This window comes from Parasteatoda tepidariorum, chromosome 8 (genome assembly GCF_043381705.1).
Source record: "Parasteatoda tepidariorum isolate YZ-2023 chromosome 8, CAS_Ptep_4.0, whole genome shotgun sequence".
Taxonomy (NCBI): Eukaryota; Metazoa; Arthropoda; class Arachnida; order Araneae; family Theridiidae; genus Parasteatoda; species Parasteatoda tepidariorum.
This window is the reverse complement of record NC_092211.1, coordinates 16,849,819-16,873,115: the sequence shown is the minus strand read 5'-3', so window position 1 is coordinate 16,873,115 and position 23,297 is coordinate 16,849,819. Positions and strand designations below refer to the sequence as shown.

The 23,297-nt window shown below is 30.8% G+C and overlaps 1 protein-coding gene across 1 annotated transcript in view; it reads left to right on the top strand.

Annotated features, from left to right (window-relative positions):
• The window catches only part of LOC107439698 (uncharacterized), a 296,584-nt gene that overhangs the window by 26,898 nt on the left and 246,389 nt on the right, over positions 1–23,297 (top strand). The window contains exons 14-25 of the mRNA XM_071184208.1: positions 940–1,006; positions 1,078–1,199; positions 2,447–2,491; positions 5,956–5,991; positions 7,237–7,303; positions 9,450–9,571; positions 9,839–9,883; positions 11,406–11,472; positions 16,907–17,028; positions 19,355–19,399; positions 20,102–20,152; positions 22,432–22,482. Of these exons, the coding sequence (XP_071040309.1) occupies positions 940–1,006; positions 1,078–1,199; positions 2,447–2,491; positions 5,956–5,991; positions 7,237–7,303; positions 9,450–9,571; positions 9,839–9,883; positions 11,406–11,472; positions 16,907–17,028; positions 19,355–19,399; positions 20,102–20,152; positions 22,432–22,482 (840 nt within the window). The remainder of the gene's footprint in view (positions 1–939; positions 1,007–1,077; positions 1,200–2,446; positions 2,492–5,955; positions 5,992–7,236; positions 7,304–9,449; positions 9,572–9,838; positions 9,884–11,405; positions 11,473–16,906; positions 17,029–19,354; positions 19,400–20,101; positions 20,153–22,431; positions 22,483–23,297) is intronic.

Genomic DNA, 23,297 nt, shown 5'->3' with positions numbered 1-23,297 from the left:
AAATGACATGAGGGAATGACAAATGTAAAAAATTTTACCTGGTTTGATTCATTCGAATTTATTCCACAGCAAAGCTTCTTTAAGTTGAAGATGGAAACATACTGCAATTTTGTTCCATGATGCCAGTTCTTAACTGCCAAAGTTTTTATTAAAATATTTTTATTCTAAGAAATACTAGGGACAAAGTTTAAAATAGTGCTGTGTTAATATTTTTATCAGAAATTAAATTTAAAATTGATTTTCTGAATTCCATATTTCAATATTCTGAAATAAAAAACACGAATTTGTAATTTTTTTCTTTAATTTCAGAGACAATTTTTTCTTTTTTCTAAATCAACAGTGGGGACAAGTGAGGGAGTGACATATTGGTATATTTTAATTACCTAAAATAAATAAAAAATAAAAATTGATAATTTTATTTTTATTCTTTTGTTAGCATGCATTCTGAAGGACACTTTCCCTGAAAAAAAAATTTCGTAAGTTGTAAAACAAACATAAAATGTACTGGGGACATGAAAATGACTGTTTTTGTGAGAATGACCCATATAATCAATTCAACAGTGCAAGAAACATGCACTATTAGAAACAACACTATTAGAAACATGACTTATTTCCTTTAGATTTTATTGTGTGTTTTGAGTGTAAGCTTAGTATTCAATAAATTTCCATATCTTTTAAAGTTAATTTATAGATCATGATTTTAATATCTTAAAATATTTTAGTATTTTCCCTCTTGCATTCAAATGAAATGTTTCTTAATTTTTACTCTCAAAATGAGCTTGGTGTCCATTATTTTTTTTCATTTAGTTTTAACAACTGAAATTGATGATGTAAGTAATAAGTTTATTATTACGACATAAGTTATAAGTTTTTGACGTATACACATTGCCACACTTTTCATAATTTTATCTGATTCATGTATGATCTGATCCATTTTAGATCTGTGCCCGTCACTCCAGCACCCGATGAATGGAAAGAAACAATGTAGCATGTCCAATGGAGAATGGTATGGTATAAATTTAATCGATTTCAGAAAATTTCAAAATTGTATAAACTAGATAACTTGTTAATATGTAGGAGGTGCCATATCACATGTGAGACTGGCTATCAGTTCCCTGACGGGAACAGGGAATTAACTGTCATATGCCGGACTGGAGTAGGAGAGTGGGAGCCTATAGATACTTTTGAAGATTGCCTATGTAAGTATATTCAGGTATTTTATGGACATACAATTCTAATTAAAGATTATGGAATTAATAATACATGTTTTATTTTATAACCATTAAATTTTAAACCAATTGAAAAAAAATGTTTCATTTTCAGCTTTAATGTGGTTAAATTAAACATTTTATATATTTCCTACCTTATATGGGTAAATTATGACTAATTATAATTAACAGGTTTAATTAATTATAATTAATAATTTTAAATATATTAGTAATTAAAATTATTATTAATAATTTTAATTAATTTAATTTAATAATTTAATTAATTATAATTAATGTTTTAATTATAATTAACGGGTAATTTATGAACTCCCGTATAAGAGAAATAATTGATTGGGGGCCTATAGATACTTTTGAAGATTACCTAGTAATGTATTTTAATATCATACAGGTCTAATGAACCTTTATAGAATTAATTAAAAGTTTTATTTTATAAGCACTAAATTTTAAACCTTGTGACAAAAATTATTCATTTTCAGCTGAAATATAACTCAATTAAACTTTTCATACATTTCCTACCTTATATGGGAACAATTATTGAGAGATATTTCATGAACTCACGTAAAAAAATAAATAAAGCATTTTTTATGAACAGGGATTTAACAAATAAACATTGAAATAATTAAATATATTTTATGAACTCATGTATAAGAGAAATAATTGAAAGACGTTTTTTTTTATTTCCATACTTTATGATTTAAATCGCCGACCGGCCAGTGTAGGGGGCAGGGAACTGTCCTTGCATCAAAAAGGTCCTGGGTTCGAATCCCGGGCAAGGCATGGATGTTTCTTTCTCTCTCTGTGTGTTCTATGTCCTTTCTCCTTTGTGTGTGAATGTGATCCGCCCTATAAACGGGTTGTGGTTGTGTGAATGGCGTGGCAGAAGTCGAATTCCTGGCCATAGATGGCGCCACTGAAAAATAGGAACAATCGCACCCCCACTGCCTAAACAGGCATACGACAAAAAAAAATGATTTAAATCAAACATATTTAACGACTATTCAAATGAGCTATAAAATGAATAAAATAAAACACAAGAATAATATATAAGCATTAAATTGTTGTAAGAAAATCATTTGTAACTTTAACGAAATTAAAATTTGTTTTAATTAAAAACTATATGCTTTAAAAATATATTTTAAAGGTATTTAGAGTGAAAAAATTCAACAATATACTTAAAATTAATAATATAATTATGCGAAATTAATATCTTTTTTCAGCTATCTCTGTCGGAGGATATGGACAGGCTCACAACTTACAAACAGGTATAATTTTAAAAATAATAATTTTGAGATTTTTGCATGAAAACATACTTATCTATTCAGTTATAAAAGCCAGAACAATGAACTAATCTAAACTAAGAAAACACGTGGTTATATTGGAATTCCTTCAATATTTAAATTTCAAATAGGGAAAAGTAAAGAATAGAATTTTATCTAGTTTTTTTCTATATAATATGCTACAAGAAATTCGACAATTTTGCATTTGCGACATTCATTTTTGAGAAATGAATATCGCTTAAAATAATAATGCTAATTCTAATACTACATTATTTAAACACTTGACTTTAGATATTACTTTAAAGAAAATACTATCAATGAATTTTATAAAGAGCACTGTTTGGATTAAGTACAGTATAAAATGGCTCTATATTGAATAGTAAATAAATATAAAAATTTACTTATGTATAATTGAAAGGAGTTACTTTTGTTTTTCTTAACGAAAATATATTAAACAGTTCTTCCACTGTTTTTTGGATCATTCTGTATTTACCATTTGGTACACTTTGTGAAAAAACGACTTAATTCAACACACTAAAACATTTCATCAATAAAAAATACACTACTATATACATATAGCTACACTACTTTATGCATTACCTAAAATCTATACGCATACTATAATCATCCACTTATCTCCGCCACCCTGGACATAAGCGAGTTATAAGCTGAAAACTGCATAAAGCTCCAAAACAGAACGCCAACAATCATCATCATCATCATCAATAAAAAACAGCTTATAAACATATTCTATAAGCTAAACATATTTTCTCCGCATAAATCTTAATTTTTTTAAAAATTAATGATGAACCAAAACATTAAAATTTAAAAAAACAAAATGCAAAATTTTGCTAAGTTGTAAAAATAAATTTAATCTAATTATTTTTTTCAAGATGGTATATTAAATAAATAACATCTTAAATAAAATACTTCATAATATTGATATTTTTTTTGTACCCATCCCTGCACTTTTTAGAATTTTATCTAGAAAACCTGAAATATCAGGGAAATTTGAAACCTGATTTGAGCGGCCATCTTGCATTTGTACAAAGCTAAAGAAATGTTTGTAACATGCATTAAGTTTAAAACTGCTCAACAAATACAGTACGACTGAATTTCCTAAAATTCTAGAAAGGTAATATAGTTAAAACAGGAATATTTATAAAAGGGATATGAAATTAAAAAAATTAAAACCTTTCCAGCAAATTCATGTGATTGGGAATCCATTTTTCTCCCAGAATCCCTGTTTTTTTACTTCAAAATGCTTCCACCAGATGGCGCTGTAAGGAAGAAGCTTGTATATCAAATAAAAAGAAACTTTAAATCTTTCAAAGAACGATGTTTTTGAAACATCATAATATTTTTGAAGCATCAATCATGAGTCGTATTCAAATTTCACAACCAATGAAATTTTTTTTCTTATGTTATTTTGTAATTATAAAAAAATATTGAGTGATTAAAAAGTATTAGTCATAGTCATTTAAACAAAAATAATTAATGATAGCCATGCAAATTGCAAAAGAAATGTGAACAAGCGGCTAGGAAAATGACTCTTTTCGTAAGAAATACAAATTCACGAAAATCTAAGCAATATAATTGAAATATAATTTTTTCACTTTAAGTAAATTTAATTATGTTCGACCTTATGTAAACAGAAATTAAATTATCTTTCGCGCAGAAAAATAGAACCATCCTATTTCAATATTCAATTCATATTTTCTCGACAAAATTTCTTAGCCCAAAATATTATTAAGATACCAAACAATGAATAGAGTGACAAAATAAAAGAATTTTCTCAATAAATAGCGAAGTTATTATGAATCTCTTTTCAAAAAACTCTAAATTTCGAAATATTTTTTCGTTCTAACAATTTACCTCGAAGTAAAAAAATACGAATATTAGGAAGAAGGGCAATTCCCTAAGGAATTATGAACAAAAGAAACCTTATAAGGGAAACTCCATGTGATGGTTTTATAAAGTCAAATGTATGTAAATAGAACATAATTGAGACACACTTATAAAGGCTAAAATGTTATATAGATTTAAACTTACTTAAGCTTATACTTATAAGCTACATATAAATTAGGCTTAACTTTAAAGCTGAGAATCCATATGATTTTCTTATCGTCAGTTATTGTTCTCGATTCCGTGAAAAATAATTGGTTGTTTACTATACTTAATAGACAATTTCCTTTATTTTTTTATGTTTGCTTTATTAAAATCCTTGTAATTAAAATTGGAGTTTTAAAGGTCACCTTCGTCGCCTTGGTAACGATGTGCCTGACAGCAAAGTTACTTTTTTTCACACTTTAAGAGTATCTATAACTCATAACTGTATATTATTAAGATAATAAAATACTGGCGTAAGGAAAAAACGAGATTTGTGGATACCATTGTTACGGAGAGGGGGAAATGGGGAAATAGCTTAACCTTGAAACTCCTATAATTCTATTTACAAAAACTACACTCTATAACAAAAAAATCGATGCACAAAGAAGGAGTTGTCCGATTGAAACGAAAATTGGTGGAGAGGAAGATAATGTACAGAATAGTAAATGATTAAAATTTCAGAACAATTGAATAATTTATTGCAGAGTTACAGTAACAAGTTCAATAAGGTGTTGACCCGCCTCTAGCCTGGATACAAGCTGCCACACGGCGTGGCATAGACCGATAAAGCTCCCGGATGGTCTCTTGCGGTATTTCCTGCCAAATTCGATCCAATTGTCGAACGAGGTCATCAACATTCCGTGCCAGATGCAATCGCCTTCCCATCATATCCCAGACATGCTCGATGGGAGAGAGGTCTGGTGATCTGGCAGGCCAAGGAAGAGTTTGACAAGCTTGTAGACAGTTCATAGCAACACGTGTCGTATGTGGTGTGGCATTGTCTTGCTAAAAAACCAGCCCAGGGCGCTGCAAAAGGAACGGTAGCAAAACAGTCTTAGGATGTCGTCGACGTACCGCTGTGCAGTATGTGTACCTCTAATGACGACCAAAGGTGTCCGGCTGTCAAAGGAAATGGCGCTCCAAACGATAATGCCTTGTTGAGGGCCGGTGCGGCGTTCATTAGTGAAGGCAGGATCTCCCCTCTGTCCTGTGCGTCTCCAAACACGTCTTCGATGATCGTCAGGACACAGTTGGAAGCGGGATTCGTCGCTAAAGACTATATGTCCCAAGTCGGCATCATTCCAGCCATATCTGTTCAAAACATTCATGCATACGAAATTTCAAAGCAATCGGATGATTGCTTCTTGGTGCGTCGATTTTTTTGTTATAGAGTGTATAAATGATATTTAACTAAATTTGAAGTTAAATGTTCATTTTCAATATATTTCTTTCATAGCAATTATTTAAAGTAATTAAAATGTATGTCAGTATATTATAATATATTCAAATATAACTTGCAAAAGTACTGTTCTTTGACAGACAAAACATAATTTTTATAGGAATCTATGGCCAGGGTTATGATGCTTTCTCACAAGGTAAGCTAATTTTTTCATTGTACTATAGTACCTTATGAACCGTTTATGAAGACATTGAATATCTGCATTTAGTATAAGAAATGTGCAAAATTATAAATTTTATGATATGAAAAGTTTTACTAATTCTACTAAAAATGTATGTTCTTACTGAAACTTGTAATGCTTCTACCTCAACAAGTGTTTTTTTTTCTTCTTTTTTTTTCAATTTACTTATTCGTAATTTTTGAGCCTCGTGCACTATTATAATATCCATGTTTGATGAGTAATTATTTGATTATTTTAAGCATTTCATAAGAAAATTAAATGCAATAATCGTTTACTTGAGTGAGTTTGATGAGTGATATTTCAAATTTTTGTAAAATATTTTTAATTAATGAATTATCTTTTATATTGAAATTCTTGAGTACATATAAGCCTCTTTTATTTGTTATCAGAAATTCATTCATTATAACTGTTATAAATTTCAGATTCTTCTAAATAACCTTTTTTATACTCTTTTCAAGAATGGTTTAATTTTTTTAAAAACAGTTTGATTGCGTTGGTTTTTCATCGTACCTCACTTTGCAGACGTTATGGAAATTTATAAGTAGATTAGTAAATCATAATAATATTTAATAAATTTTATGACTCAGTCTCATTTTCTCGCAATTAATGAAAAGAATTGGAGATCAAAGGTAAATCGGAAGTCGTCATGGGGAAATCTTCAGAGGAAGGCATTGGCTCACATTGGGCTGTCTGGCCAACTATGATGATCATCATCATCTGAATTTGATTCTTGATTGCTCAGGGGATAGAGTGTTCGCCCTCCAATAAGGTGAACCGGTTTCAAATCCCAGCAATGGCTGGTAGATACGAATTCTGCATCCGGCCTGCACCAACCACAGTGCTGATGTGAAATATTCTCAGTGGTAGACGGATCATGGGTTAGAGTCCTCTTGCTGTTAGGCTAACCGTGGGAGATTCTCATAGTCTTCCTCACCCTGTAACGGAAATGCGGGTTAGTTTCATCAAAAAAGTCCTCCACAAAGGCAAATTTCTCCCAATACTTGATCCAGAAGCTCCCTTGTTTTCTGTATTGGGTTGAAAATTGCAAGGATACGTAGTTGAACATTAGTAGTCGTAAACCCAGAAAATTGGGTCTGCTGTTCAATGACGGTTATGAAATATAAAATATCATCGAAATTTCCATTTTTTCCCCTCAATTCTCATTTGTCTTGCTGTAATAACATTTAATTTCTGGTTTAGATCTTTGCCCTTCATTAACTCATCCTCCCAATGGCAGAAAGCAATGCAATATGGCCAATGGAATATGGTAAGTTAAATTCTTATATCAGTGCAATGAATCAGTATAGGGTGTTTTGAACATAAGGTGACCAAAAATGGTGAACATAAGGTTCATGAAACACCTGTCTCGTATTAAATAATCACTGATATACTTACTGAATTATTAAATATATCGTTTCTTTTAAGTAATACAATATGAAAGAAGTTGAGTCAAACATTGGGATGGTATAAAAATATCTCCTAAAAATATTTTTTGCAAGAAAATAACACAACCTTTTGCGTTCGCTATATTTAAATTTGATACTTTCATAAGACAAAAAAAAAATTTTGAGAAAACAATCTGTTCTGTAAATACAACCAAATTCACTTATCTATTTTTATGAAAAGATAGATATAATAATCAAACATCATTTTTATTTAATATCTCATAACACTTCTTTCATTCAATTTCTCCATATGAAGATAAGCCTTTTTCTAGCTTATAAACCAATAACCAATAGAGGCTGTGCTATTCATTTAATGATTTTTTACAATTTTGGCTATTTTCTAAATCATAATTAAAACATACTAATTTAAAAGTATGCAAAAAAATCGGATGGAATTTTTTTTCCTCTGATCAAATGTATGAAAATTTAAGTTACCCAAAAATTTACGAAAAAGATGTGATAAATTTATTCACTTCAAAAATACGCGATAAATTATGACGAAAATATATACTACAAAAAAAATCAGGTAAAAATTTACTACACTGTAAAAAATTGGGGCACTTTGGATGCATCGTTCGCAAAATCCATTTTTACGGTAAAATATTATATCGTACTTTATTCACTAATAATAATATAATTAGAGTGATTCAGTGATTTTACGGTAATTATTACAGTAAAAATTACGTTAAAGCAAGTTTTTTTTCATTTCCCGGAAAATGTTTCGGTGAGAATAGATGTTACAGAAAGAGTACCGACGCCCTAAGTGCAGGTACTGTTAACAGTAATTTGATCCGGAACTTTATACAGTGTACACGATAGTATGGTATATTTTGAACAGAAACGTGTTTAAATTTTTCTCGGTATTACTTCCCATTACTACTGATGTTAACCTATAATTAAAATCCTCTCCTCGACTTAAATGGTATTTAACGGTACTATAATTTCGTGATAACTTATATCTTCTTGTATTTTCTGTTAAAAATAGCATGCAAGTGCCGTGTTTAAAATTTTTGATCGTGTTAAAACTTAATACTATTAAATCCTTATTATTAAATTTATTAGATCGTTAAGTTAGTTCGAATTTTAATAATATTACCGTAGTCCTGGAACTAGATATGATATGGAGAACTAAACGATGATATGGTTTAATATTGGCAAAAGCGAGGTTTATTTTTTCTCACTCTTCCCTCGCCATCTTGGATTTTAAGATAATTGTTAATGTTTCTAGACTTTGTTTGTATATAAAACAATAATATATTTTTAAAAAATTATAAAATGAAAACTCCGCTTTACTAGAATGAGAAAAATAGCGCCAATAACTTTCAAGTTTTTATGGAATTTTCTTCAAATGTATAAAACAATAAAATTATGCTGTTAATAAGTTTAAATTAAGTTTAATATTGGTAAATTGTGCCATACCCTACATTTATCAGTAATAAATATTTACAAATTTTCTCTTATTATTGTTCTAACTGATAAAAACCAATTTGGATAACACTGCAAAATTCTTTTAACGTCAACGACGCAAAGACAAAGATATTTATCAAATGTTTAAAAACATGCTAATACTGAACTACCTTTCGAAGATTGCTGATTACAGATTTGTATTTTTATAATTTTCCTTTTAAATTAAAGAATCGAAAGAACTGCACACCTTATTTTTCAATTTATTACTGCATTCTTGCCTTTTACATGTTTCGTTAGATATTGTCAAATAGAGTAAATATCGTCCTTCAGTTTATTCATTAAAATTAAAACGTTTAAGAATTCAAAGTTCCGTCTCCACTGCTTTAAAAATATCCGTCGCTTGGAAAGAGACTTCCTAATTGAGTTTGAACTGTATAAATGGTTCAAAATACAGATAATAGTTTTCAGAGTTGAACCGAGTTAAGTATGTAGTAACAGATCTTCCTTATTATTTTTAGCTGTGTGCGATGAAACAAATAAAAAAAGGTTTACTATTTGTAGGAGATGTCAAGTTTCTTGCGAGACAGGATTTCAATTTCCGGATGGAAGTACTGAAATTATTGCAACTTGTGAAACAAGGATAGGTCAATGGTCACCTTCATATACTTTTGAAAACTGCAGAGGTTTGAAATTTTACGATAATATCTTAAAATAATTCTTAACATAGCCTATTATTGTTAAATATAATGCATGTTGGTAAGTTAATTATTTAACTAAAGCTTCCAAATTATTAAATATCTTAAACTATAAGACTTTTTTTCGTTATGAACTATTCATTTATCAATTTTAGTATTTGCTACTAGTTTATTTCAAACCTAATCAAAATTCGTTTTTAATTGTTATTTTAAACTTTTAAACATACTTTTAATGAAAAATTATTTTGTTTACAGCTATATCGGGAAGCAGCTATGGTCATGGATATCAAATACAGCAAGGTAACTTTTAAAACATATAAGGCGCATTGAATGCCATAATGCGCCTGAAGCCTAATTTTGTAACTTATAAATTAACTCAAATTAATAAGCATATTACATTTAACAACATGAAATGTGTCATTTTGATGAAAAAACATTCCTTTTATAATCTTGAATGAAAAAAAAAAATTTTTTTTCTGTTTACCACACATTATTTTCCCAAAATCCATATTTTAGCTTTGCGACTTCACGCATTTCAACGGCACACAACCGTAACTTACAGGAAAAGGAAAGGTGCTCTCATTGATAGTAAAATCATCGTGATTTTGGTTATCTTGGCGATATTTTTGGCAAAAAAATGCGTTTTCTACATTCTGGAACTTCGAGGCTTTAGATGCATTAGGACGGTAATTCCGCGACTAGATATCAGAAAATTTGAAAAGTGAGTTATCCGCCACTTTTCACTTAAAAAAACGAACGTAATGGACTACTTTGGGTATTGAAAAGAGCATCTTTTATTTATAAGAAAATCTAAATTTAATCTCTAATCTATTCATCTACTTAACAAAATTCCAATCTATTAGCCTAAAGGATAAAAAAAACAACGTAGAAATGTTATTGTTCTGTAAAAATGTTGTGAAAATGTATTTGTATTGTAAAAATGTTCTTGTTATTCTGAAGCATGAAGATTTTATCCTTTGGCAAGTTAAAATCAAATGATTTAACTAAAGATTACACAAGTCCCACAGTGGACTGATCATAAAGACACAGTTCCTAGCAGAACACCGAAGTCAAGCATCACTGGTTTGCTGTCAGTAAGCGTGTCGATGACTATTTCTATCGGCCTACGTAGGGTCCGAGGACGTGCGGTATTGATCCTCGGTAAACTGCTCTACCACCACTGTTCTACCTTCGCGAGCAGGTCGTCGGGCTACCAAAATGGTAGAGCCATCCCCTCTGCAGAAGATCAAAATTGCGACGGCAAGTCTTCGGATTATTTTCAGGGATGTTTCCTAGACCGTCGCCGATAGCACATTATGCAGCTCTAGTGCGACATAAATAAAATACCTACTTACCTACATATTAAACATTATACAAGTCCTATTAAACTGGCCTTTCAAAAATTATACAAGTCTCGCAGTGGATTGATCGTTAAGACACTGTTTCATGTAGAACACCGAAATCAAGTTACGGTCAATATGCGGGTGTATGACCACTTTGATCAGCCTGCGTAGGGACCGAGGTAGCGTGATATCGGTCCTTGTTAATCTGTTCTACTGTAAAATGCTCGACTTTGCGGGCAGGTCTTCGGACTACCAAAGCGGCGAAGAGATCCCCTGTTCAGAGGGTCAACATCGTGATGGCCTAACTTCCGAGCATCTTCGGGGATGTTTCCCAGACCGTCGCCAATAGCTCATTGTGCAGCTTAAGTCCAATATAAATAAACAATTACTGCTGACAAACATTATACAGGATGTAATGTTTTTCTTCCTTTATGAACTGTACGCTAACATGTACTTTTCATTAATATAATTTATTTTAGATCTTTGCCCGTCGCTAAGGAGACCAGTAAATGGCGGAAAACAGTGCAGTATGTCTAATGGACAATGGTGAGTACCATGATGAGTGTTAGTTATGAACGAAATTTAAAATAATTTATTTAAATATTAATGTAACGAGTTCGTAGTATTAGAGACACCCGCTATTACCACAAGTTTAAAGTCTCTGTCTGAATTATAATATTAAAGATATAAAAAATTATGTATTTATAACGAATACAAATTTACTAACTTTTCGCTATTGCAAAATATTTTTTGAGCGAGAAATAACATTTTATAGAAAATTTACATTTTATAGAAATTACTTTTAAGAGAATTAATTTTATAGAGAAATAACATTTTATAGAAAATAGAAAAATAGCAAAATATATAAACGAGAAAAACGAACAAACTTAATTTCCTTCCTATAATCTTAACATTTATGCTAAACGATTTTTATATTTGATGATGAGAATTGTTCTTATAACGGAACATTTTATTATTAACATACATTTTATTTTATATTATCAGTTTAAACTTAAAAAATCTTCATTAGAATCTTATCCATTCACTCTTTTTTAAAGATCAATTCTCGAACCTGGTGAAAACTTCCGCTAAACAGAATCTTACGTAATAAATTTAAGTGGGAAAAAAAACTCGAAATTTTTCAAATGGCAAGGGTAGATTAAAAGAGAAATATGAATAATCACATACACTGAAAATCTACTTCTCATTTATTGAAAGGGAAACTTAAAAATTGAAACTTAAATCTCATAATTTAGAGTACTCTCTCACAATCTTTATCTTATTTTGTATTTCTTAATTAATTGGGATAAAGAACATAAAATCTTGATTTCAAGCTAAGACCTTAGACGAAATTCGTATTCTACTAGTGGCGATTAATTTTCGCACATTTTTCAAAATTTTCTATCCAAATGAAACTTTTCGAAATAAACAATTTCGCAATAAGCTAATTACGTTATTTCTGAGTGCTATTTAGCGTGGTGTGAATACATAGTTTATCTAGTATATTTTTTGTTCAGCTTTGCTAAAATTTTTAGTAGTTATTATTTAGAAATAAGCAGCTTGTAATGATTTTTTTTTAAATTTAAATAAATAAACAAAAAAAGTACATTGAGAAACATTGATTTGAGTTATAAAGAAATAAATCTCCAAAACATTTATCGCTCAAAATAAATACTAAATACTAAGCTAATATATTAATAAATTTAATCTAATTTTATATTGCCGAATTTCGAAAATCTATACTGAAACTAATAATTTAATAAATATAGATTAACTATACATAAATAATAGTTAGTTGTAAAGCTTATACTAGTTTATTGATAGCTAGTAAGTAACTAAATTCATAACTTATATCAAAGGCGGTTTTTGATGTATACTTCAATATATACGAATCGAAAATTGAAAATGTATTATTAACGATAAAGATAAATATAATGCATATAGGTGCTCCCAAATTATTCGATACATTTTTATATAATGCAATATCTTTTTACGATATTCAATACATTCTTTAACTTTTCAATAGATAGTTCTTCTATAAATTCTCAGTTAAATTAGATTTGGGAATTCTTAAAGTTTCAGAAAACTTTTTATTTCATAGCGATATATATATTTAATATATTTAAAGGATATATAATTCCTATTACTACGATCGAATGTAAAAGGAAAATATCCATGCATAAACGTTAAGGAGATTAATAGAATTTCCTGTGTTATAATTTATAAAATGATTGAAAATGAAAAGCATCACAACACAATTTCTCGATTAAGAAGTTCAGGCACATACTGATCAAAACTCGCATCTTCTTTGAAAGATTGAGATAATTTGTGTATAAATTACATTTTCTGTGAATGATGGCGATATTTTATAGAATCGATAATCCGATTTTCTTATGAAAACATGCGGTGAGCTTCACAAATAAAATAATCATATACGCGAGCGAAAATTAATATCAGGGAAATTTACAAGGAGACGATATTATTAATGTATATACAAAATAATATTTTCTCATAATTAATCATACTAAATTATTTAAATAAAGAAATCTCATTAGAACGGAATAGTGACCACCTTTATGTATATCTTCTTAAAAACCATTGACAAAAAGAGTTAGAAAACAGTCGCATTTAGGTTCACAAATAGAATTTAGGAAAAAAAAACAATAAAGTCATCAAAATTTATTAGTAATGAAGACGGGGTTAAAAACATCAAACTCTTTCTGATTTCTTGGTGAGAATTGAACTATTTTCCAATTACAGTCTCCAACTTCTCTCTGTTTTCTTCATTTTTATTTTATCAGTCACAAATCCCCCTACAGTCCCAAATCCCCACCCTACTGGTGATTCACTTTTATTTTTCCTCGTTTACATACTAATTTGTGACGCTTATGGCTTATTATTAATTATTGGGATTATAAAATTACATATTAAGATAGGTCTTTACGGAACACCCTATATAATAATTTAAGAGTGCCTGTGAGTAATATCAACCAAAAAGAGAACTCCCCTTATTTTAACACCACCAGATAATTATAATGAACAACGGAATAAACTTTTTTCCTGTTGAATTCAATTTTTTAACAGATCTTGGATACTTTTGTACAGTTGATAAGAAAAATCTGCAATCAGGTGCTCTTTCTAAGCTCCAGTATTTTAAAAGAACAATATGGTTCATTTTTTTAGAAATTCACAAGCTATATATAAGAGACAGTCGCATAAATGTTGCGACATCATCAGAATTAACGGCCACATCATCAGAATTAAAATCACATAGAAAATCCTTTATCACTAACATTCAGAAATGTCTTTATACACAGCTAGGGGGTTTCCCCTACTATGAACTGTTTCTTTGTGTGATTCAGAACATGCCTTAATAGGGAAGCGCCCCTAGCCACGTACGGCGATATTTCCGAGCATAAGTTCCTGTGCAATTTTAATCCTGATTATCAGCCCAAACTCCCCTAGAAGTTCGTCGCAAATTTCACGTGACCTCTTAATATATATAACGTTTTGAAATTTGTACATTTCCAAAAAAAAAAAAAAAATAGAATAAAAATAATTTCATTTAACTGAAGCTTTAAAAAGAACTGTAGCTTTATGAAAGAACTTTAGCTTTAGGCACAAAACTAACATCAGATTTAAAATCCCCTCAACCGAATTCGCAATATCCATTATTTGTGTAAATGAAAGAAAAAACGCTTTGTTCCCCAGTGCAATCTGTATAGTTTTAACTCGAGTGTGATTATTTGGTAAGAATGATTTTCTTTGTTAAAAAGAATATGATTTTCTGTATTTAAAATCACTATGAATTTTACTAGGAAAAAAGAATCCTCTCATAATATTATTCTCATAATATTATAACACACTACTGGAATATTTTTAATATTTAAAAGATCAGCATTAATGATGTTTGATACTTTTTGACTCAGAAAATGAATTCCATTGCATGTTCTTTAATAAGTATTTAATAAGTAGTTCTTTAATAAGCATAAGTATTATTTTTATGACACTTAAGCCACATTCTTATGCAACGCTTAATAAACGTTAAAGGTAGGTCGAGGTGATGACACAACACCTAGATAAGAGCAGGCCTCAGCACGGGTTACCATAAATATCCTTTAGTAGTCCAAACGTAATGACATGTTTCGTATTTTCAACCACTACGCAGCTTAGTACCCTTAACAAAAAGACATCTTTCTTATTTTTCATCTACTGCGGTTAACTTCGTTAGATCGAACTACTAAATTGATCCGTGCGGAGGCCTTCCCTCTTCTAGGAGGTGTTGGAGGACACCGAATTTATGAATTCTAAAACTCCTCAAGAACCCAATCAAGAGTATTGAACTCACCTTCTGAGTCGACTTAAATGGAGGCTCCATTAAAAATTTTCTTCACTTGCTTTATACTTATTTTGAGCAATCGAGTCTAATTTTTACCTCTTTAATCGACTCATCCGACGTTATTTTACCCTCTTGCCTCTTTAAGGTTTAGTAGGAGTATGATTTCATATTCTTAGGCTGAGCGCTAGGAACTTTTTCTTGGTGTCCGGTTACCAGCTCTTCACATTCAAATCGCCACGTGCAGGAGAATTTTCGGGAATCTTATCTTTCAGGAGGCTCTCCCTGCCACGCAGTGATTTGAATGCAGTATGCGGTGATTTAAATGTTGAAAATCACGTGCGAAATATAGCCTACTACGTCGCGTGGATCTAAGAAGAAGTTGCTAGCTCGTTTAGGTAGAACTTCCTTTTCAACTCTAATTGCCTTTATGGCAACTCCTGCATAAGTTTTGCTTTTAATCAACTAATTGGTTAATCTGCGGCTCTGTTCTTCTCAACCTCTAACGAGCGTGAATTGCTCATTATCTTCATGATGATCTCCACCAACTTTCTAACACAGGACTTAATTTTAGCATCCACGCTTTCAATGGCCTTTTTTTAGCGTTATTTGATGCTTTGAAAGCTTCCTTTGTGTTAAATAGGGAGAAACCAGAAGAAGGTAAACAGTGGGTCATTTAGTATTACTGTAGGTTTAACACTAGATTGCCTAAGGAAGTCATCTTGACTGCTTCTAATTTCAATTAAAAAAACAATGATGTACACCGAAGAGGCATTACATTATGACCACCCTCCATCTATAATAATGGGCTCGCCCAGGTTTGGTTTCTCGCCAAGGAACAATGTTTTCCTTGGGCACATTAGGACCTATAATCCTCATAGAACAATTCCTGACGTCTGTAAGCTACTTGAACATAGTTGCAGACCAGGTTCACCCAGTCATGGCAACAGTTTTTTCTTCGGGAGATGTTTACCAACAGGATAATGCACCATGTCATAAGGGTCGAATCGTCATGGATTGGTTCGAGGAACATTCCAGTGACTTTCAAGTCATGTCATGGCCCCAAATTCACCTGACCTTAACCCAATAGAGCATTTGTGGTCCTACTTGGAAAACCAAATTCGTGCTGCCACGCTACCCCCTCGCAATGTGAGGGAATTGCGGGACCAATTGGTGAGCGTTTGGTACCAGATACCTCAGATTACCTATCAGCACCTTGCGGAATCAATGCCACGGCGGGTGCTAGCAGTTTTGAGGGCTAAAGGTAGTCCTACATGCTATTAGCAGGGTGGTCATAATGTAATGGCTCTTAGGTGTATATAATGACACAATTTCTTAGAATTTTGCTACTTTTTTGCAACATATAATTTTTTTATTGTCAATATTTACTAGGTATATAACAGTAAGTAGCATAAAAAATATTAAAAATTAATTTCAAGCAAATTTCTTTACACATTATTTATTCTTTTACAATGCAGTCATTTTGACTGCTTTTGGGCAATATAGGTATATATTAAATCTCAGTCTTTCTAGTGTTAAGTAAAAGTTTATTGGTACTTTATATTTAATGAGACGTGCTTTATGGTACTTAAGACTTAAAGATGTTAAAAATTAAAAAAAGAAAGTTATCACTATTTATTACAGGAAGTGTCGCATTACTTGCTTGGATGATCACCGATTTCCAGACGGGAATACTGAAATGACACTTATTTGCTTTACAAGAATTGGACAATGGCAACCCAGTAGCACATTTGAAGATTGCAGATGTAAGTGTATGCTCAAATTTGGCGTGTGTTTTCAATAAGAACAGATTTCAAGCGAATGTCACCGTAATTCTTGTATTTATATTTTCAAGAAAATTATCTCAATTTTCCAAAGTGAATTACGTTTTGTTTTAAAATGCAAGTGTGGGAATTGCAGATAAAACTTTTTAAAGTAAATTTCTGGAAAAATAAAACTTTGAATAGTCTCCTAGGTTTCTTCAAATAGGAGACAAGAACACGTTTGATGGAATATTTAACAGAACTCAGTCACCCAAAAATTATCTCCTTCAGCAGAGTATTGACCGTTTTTAATTTTTGTCAATTAAAAACTCATTTTGTAATGTACGAGCGTCATCCAGTAAGTAAGTTTCCCTATTTTTTCTAAAAAAAGAACTCACACTTTGAAGAACATACTTATTGGCAACAAGTACAGCAATGTTTCAGCTATTTTTCAACATAGCCACCACAAGAANATTTATTCGATATTTTAATACTTACTGACGATAGATTAGAAGAAACATCAGTGTTTGGAGTATCGGGCAAATATATACCGGGCAATGATACTTGACCCTAAAAAAACATCAGTGTAGGATATACCAGGCAGTGGCACTTGACCTTAAAAAACATCAGTGTGGGATATACCGGGCAAATGTATACCAGGCAGTGGCACTTAACTAGACCTAGTATGACTAGACCTTTGGTAAATGTCCGAAATATATACTAGGTTTAGTTAAGTGCCACTGCCCGGTATACCCTACACTGATGTTTTTTTAAGGTCAAGTGCCATTGCCCGGTATATTCCACACTGGTGTTTTTTTGAGGTCAAGTGCCACTGCCCGGTATATATTTGCCTGATGCTCCAAACACTGATATTTCTTCTGATCTATCGTCAGTAAGTATTAAAATATCGAATAAATATAATTATATTCAAGAATAAATTAATATCAAATGGGATGTAATAAATATTTCGGACATTCACCAAAGCGGCTATGTGACTGTCAACATTCACCGGTGAAAGTCAACAGCTACCGATGTCGGTCATTCACAGTAACATGCACATCATTTTCATAATAACCTCATCAGGACATTTATTTCATACTTTGTCTAAATAGCATTCGGCATTATATATAACGCCTAGGACATTTGTATAAATATAAATCACTTCATACTTTGCCGGCTAGTTTCAGGCATTATATATAATGCCGGATTTCATACTTCGCCGGTAACATATTTACTAAGTTAAACCCTAAATACTAAGTTAAACGCAAAAAATGCTCATAGATTACTCAAATCATAATTTGTTTTTCTTCTTTTTTAACGCAAATAAAAGATAAACTAGCATTAATTGACGTTAAATTTTCTTAACTCTTTAAAATAAATATGAAAATCTTCTCCTAATACTTTCAAAGCTCAATATCTATCTGCATATGAAATTTCAGCTCGATATGTGATCCAAATCTAGGTTTTATTTTTAAATAAACCAATTACTCGCATTTTAAAAGCAAAAATTGCTTTTCAAGCATTTTTTTTGTCTTGCATTTATATGCAAGTTATAAAAAAAGTATTTTAAACTAATGGCACACATTCAACGCAACAATTCTCTTGTGTGGACTAGTATAGAACAGTATGACTGTACTAGACTTGAATTTTCTTCTGATCTTTGTAACCTCCGACATTTGAGGCTTATAGAGTAAATTTTTTTTCTAGTGGTAGTAAATAAAAGCAGAAATATTTATTAAATAAAAAAAACCTCTAAAACTGTTTTCAGAACTTATGGATTTACGCGTTTATTCTTCTGACTATATAAATAAGTATTTAAATAACTTATATGTAATGGTAAACAAAACTCTTTTAAATCTAATTTTTAAAAACATTAATACAATATCTCTTACTACAATGAAACAAATTGTTTGAAGATGCAAAAATTACATAGTTGTTGGAAGATGCGTATTTTTATTTCCAATCATATGTTACATTTTATCGTTGATGCAGGCTTCATAGAAAGTAACATTCATAAAATGGCTTTTAACAAATCGATGCCATTTTGAATAACAACTGCTTTTACAGCCGCGACTTTTTTTTAAACAAAAATATAAAAGTAACGAAAATATCTCCCAAACCAAAAAGAGCTTTGGGAAGAATCTGTCAAGATCTTGACATCTCAAATATTCTTTTAATCTTAAATTCGAAAACTCAAATATTCTTTTAAAGCAATGACTTATTTGTAATGAAACTTTTAAAATATTCAAAACTTTATTTTATACGTAATAAATTAAATTTATATTTTTATCAATTTAGATTTATATCATCTTTATTTTTTTTTATTTAGCGTCTTCAGGGGGTAGCTATGGACATGGTTATAATCAACAATATGGTATGTTTAGTATTGATTTTATACTTAATTAGTTCAGCTTATTTAGTTTCATATCGAATTGAAGTTTTGACCTCCAATTTAAAATTTTACATAATTTAATAATTCTTCAATTTTTTATGTGATTTCATGTAATTTAATAATCTTCTCTTGAGATGTTAAAAAAAACATGAATCTAAATTATATTTATAACTTTTTAGTGCTTTTACGCAATAGAATATGTTTTTATTTTTTTGCATAGACCTAATTCTTTAAGATTGAATTTACATTTTTAGTTCATTTAATAATTCTTCAATTTTTCATGTGATTTCATGCAATTTAATAATCTTCTATTAGGATGCTAAAAAAACATTAGTCTAAATTATCTCCAACTTTTTAGTGCTTTTACGCAATAGAATGTTTTTATTTTTTTGCATAGACCTAATTCTTTAAGCTTGAATTTACATTTTTGCTTCAATGTAATTTTTCATTCCATTAAACACCCTTTTAACATATTTACTACCCGATATAATTTAATAAAAAAATCTGCCAAATCTCTCTCCATGGCGATAAAATTAGGAATTATCAATTTCATTTTTAATTTAAATCCGAAATTTCGCTTATTGAAGCAAAAAAGTACTTTCAGTACAAGAACTATCATGACGTAAATTAGTAACCTAGGTTTTGCTTAGTATTACTAAAACTCATTAAGATATTATTTTTCAGTTTCTGGCTCAGGGGGTAGCAGTAGAGGCTCTAACACTCATTATCAACAAGGTATGTTATTTCTTAGAATTAATATAAACTAAGCATTTATTCTCTAAGCATTTCTTACTTCTGAATCATTTCCTTCATAAATTATACAGATGGAAATATGTTGGCTTGTTTCGGGGGGAAAAAAATGTGTGCTTAAAAGAAAGTGCAAATGATCACGAACGCGCAAATTCACGAACCGTAAAATAGCAAATCCGAAAAAGACAAAAAGACAAGTTTCCAACAAAAAATGGAGGATAAAATAAAGGTGAAAAATAAAGCAAGAAAACACGTGCCAGCTGCGAGGAAAATCGGGGTAGGATGTATTTTCAAGCACTATAGTAATATAGAAAAAAATTGAATCTTTTACTAGGGAAAATAACATTCATTTAAATGAAATACGATTCAAAAGCATCATGATAAATCATCTCAGCTACTTTGCTATTCATTTTTCAAACTACTTCGTTTTCTTCATTCACGAATTTTATCGATTAATGAGAATGAACGCCTATTTTTTAGCGCTCGAAACATTGCGACTTTTATCGACTATTATAATTTCTGAAGCCGACCGGTCTGTGTAGGGGGAAGGGAACTGTCCTTGGATCACTCCTGGGTTCGAATCCCGGGCAAGGCATGGATGTTTCTTCTTCTCTCGGCGTGTTCCATGTCCTTTCTCCTTTGTGTGTGAATGTGACCGCTCTATAAACGGGTTGTGGTTGTGCGAATGGCGTGGCAGAAGTCGAATTCGTGGCCATAGATGGCGCCACTGAAAAACAGGAACAATCGCACCCCCACTGCAAAAAAAAAAAAAAAAATCTGAAGAAAATTAAGTAATTACATTATCAAAGCCGTGGCGACTCAGTGGATGGAGCGTTCGCCTTCCAATGAGGTGAACCGGGTTCAAATCCCATCAGTAGCTGATCGATACGAATTCCGAAGTCTCGTACCAACCACAGAGTAGACTTAAAATATCCTCAGTTGTAGACGGATCCCGGGTGAGAGTCCTCTTGCCGTCAGGCAAACCTTGTGAAGTTTTCGTGGTATCCCTCTCCATGTAACGCATATTCGGGTTTGCTCCTCCTCGAAGGTAAAATTTCTCTCAATACTTCATCCAGGAGTTCCCTTGTCTTCTGGATTACGTTCAAAATTGCAAGGCTACGGAGTTGAACATCAGTAGATGAACACCCAAATTTGGGGGTTGGTTGTTAAATGAGGGTTATAAAATAAAATAAAATTACATTAAAAAAGGATATATTTATGCTTCAGTTTTTTAGGATTATGCATTTCAAATTTTTAATACTGTAACTGCATATTTCCATATTATCCATTCAATTATCTTTACAAATATTTACACACTAAATATTTTATAGCACTATACACACTAAATATTTTATAGCAAAATGTGAACCATTTATTTAAACTTGTTTTAAAGCAATATGGAGAGAAAAAATTGTCACTCTTCTATTTGTGGATAAAATTTTAGAGTTTAAACTCAGCATAGTTTTACTATCTTTTGCATATTTTCTGTCTGAAGGAAATTTTATTACCAACATGATGCAAAAAATACCGGTCCACCTGGTAATAAGTTTAGAAAATATTAATTTAAAAATGATTTTTTTTTTTGAAGTAAAACTTAAGCTTTATATATTTAGCATAAAATTTCCCTCTTAGCATGTGAATTAACAGCCAAATTTATATTTGAAGCCTAAGTTTTGTTAGTGATGAAACTCATAAAGTCGTTAATTTTCAGTTTCTGGGTCAGGGGGAAGCGGAGGAAGTTCTAGCACTCATTATCAACAAGGTACGTTTCTGTATTCCTTTAAACTATGCTTTTTCACACTAAGTATTGATCTTTATATAATGCCCTTTTTGTTTCGAAACTTGAACCAAAACTATTTTTCAACTTTGGCAAACTTTAACACCATAAGATAAACTTTTAAACGAACTCTTAATTTCAAATCGCTGAGAATAATTTTCACATTATGAATTGTTCTTATAATATCATGTGGGTCAAAATTATATTTTCCACCTGATGCAACAAGGTAAGTTTCTTTATGGTTCTAAACTGTGTTTTTTCACACTACGCATTTGAAATGTGAACGAAATTTGTTTTAGCTATCACACGCTTTGTTACAATAAAGAGATAAATTTAGAAACTATTACTTTCCCTTTAAAAGTAATTCTGAAGCTTTATAAATTTAGCATAAAATTTTACTTCTAGTGACGAATGCTTATCGATGCTTGTGACAAATGCTTGTGACGTTTTGCTTATCTATAGAACTCATAAAGACATTAATTTTCAGTTTCTGGGTCAGGGGGAAGCGGTGGAAGTTCAAACACTCATCATCAACAAGGTAAGTTTCTTCATGCCTGTAAACTACGCTTTTTCGCATAAAGCATTGAACTTTATATAACGCGTTATGTTGCAAAACATGAACCAAAATTATTTTTTCAACTTTGGCAAACTTTAATACTGTATGCTTTTGTATGCTTTTTGAACTCTCATTATCAAAATTACATTTTCCATCTGATGAAACAAGGTTTCTTTATGCTTCTAAATTGCGCTTTTTTACGCTGCTCTTTTTTGTAATAAAATGTGAACCAATTGAACACATTGTAATAATAAATTGTTGAAACGAGGCAATAAATTTGGAAACTATTACTTTCATTTTAAAAGTAATGCTTAACCTTTATAATTTAGTATAATATTTTACCTTTAGTTTGCGAATTAACAGCCTAACTCAACTTTATAGCCTAAGTTTTGTTTATCTTTGAAATTCATAAGGACATTAATTTTCAATATCTGGTTCTGGAGGTAGCAATGGAAGTTCTAGCAATCATTATCAACAAGGTAAGTTTCTTTATGTCTGTAACATGAATCAAAGATATTTTTTTTCAACTTTTGCGAACTTTAATTGCAGCATAAGTTTTTTAACATATATCCGCTGATGCACTCCATATCAAATAGGTACGAACTGATACTCATATTATGTATTTTTTATAATATCTCTTTGATCAAAATTACATATTCCGCTTGATGCAACAAGGTAAGTTTTTATTATGCTTCTAAACTACGCTCATTTTTGCTATAAAGCGCGAACTGAATTATGACACGCTTTGCTACAACAAGATAGCTTCTTAATGTGCGTAACTTTGTGAACTTAATCTC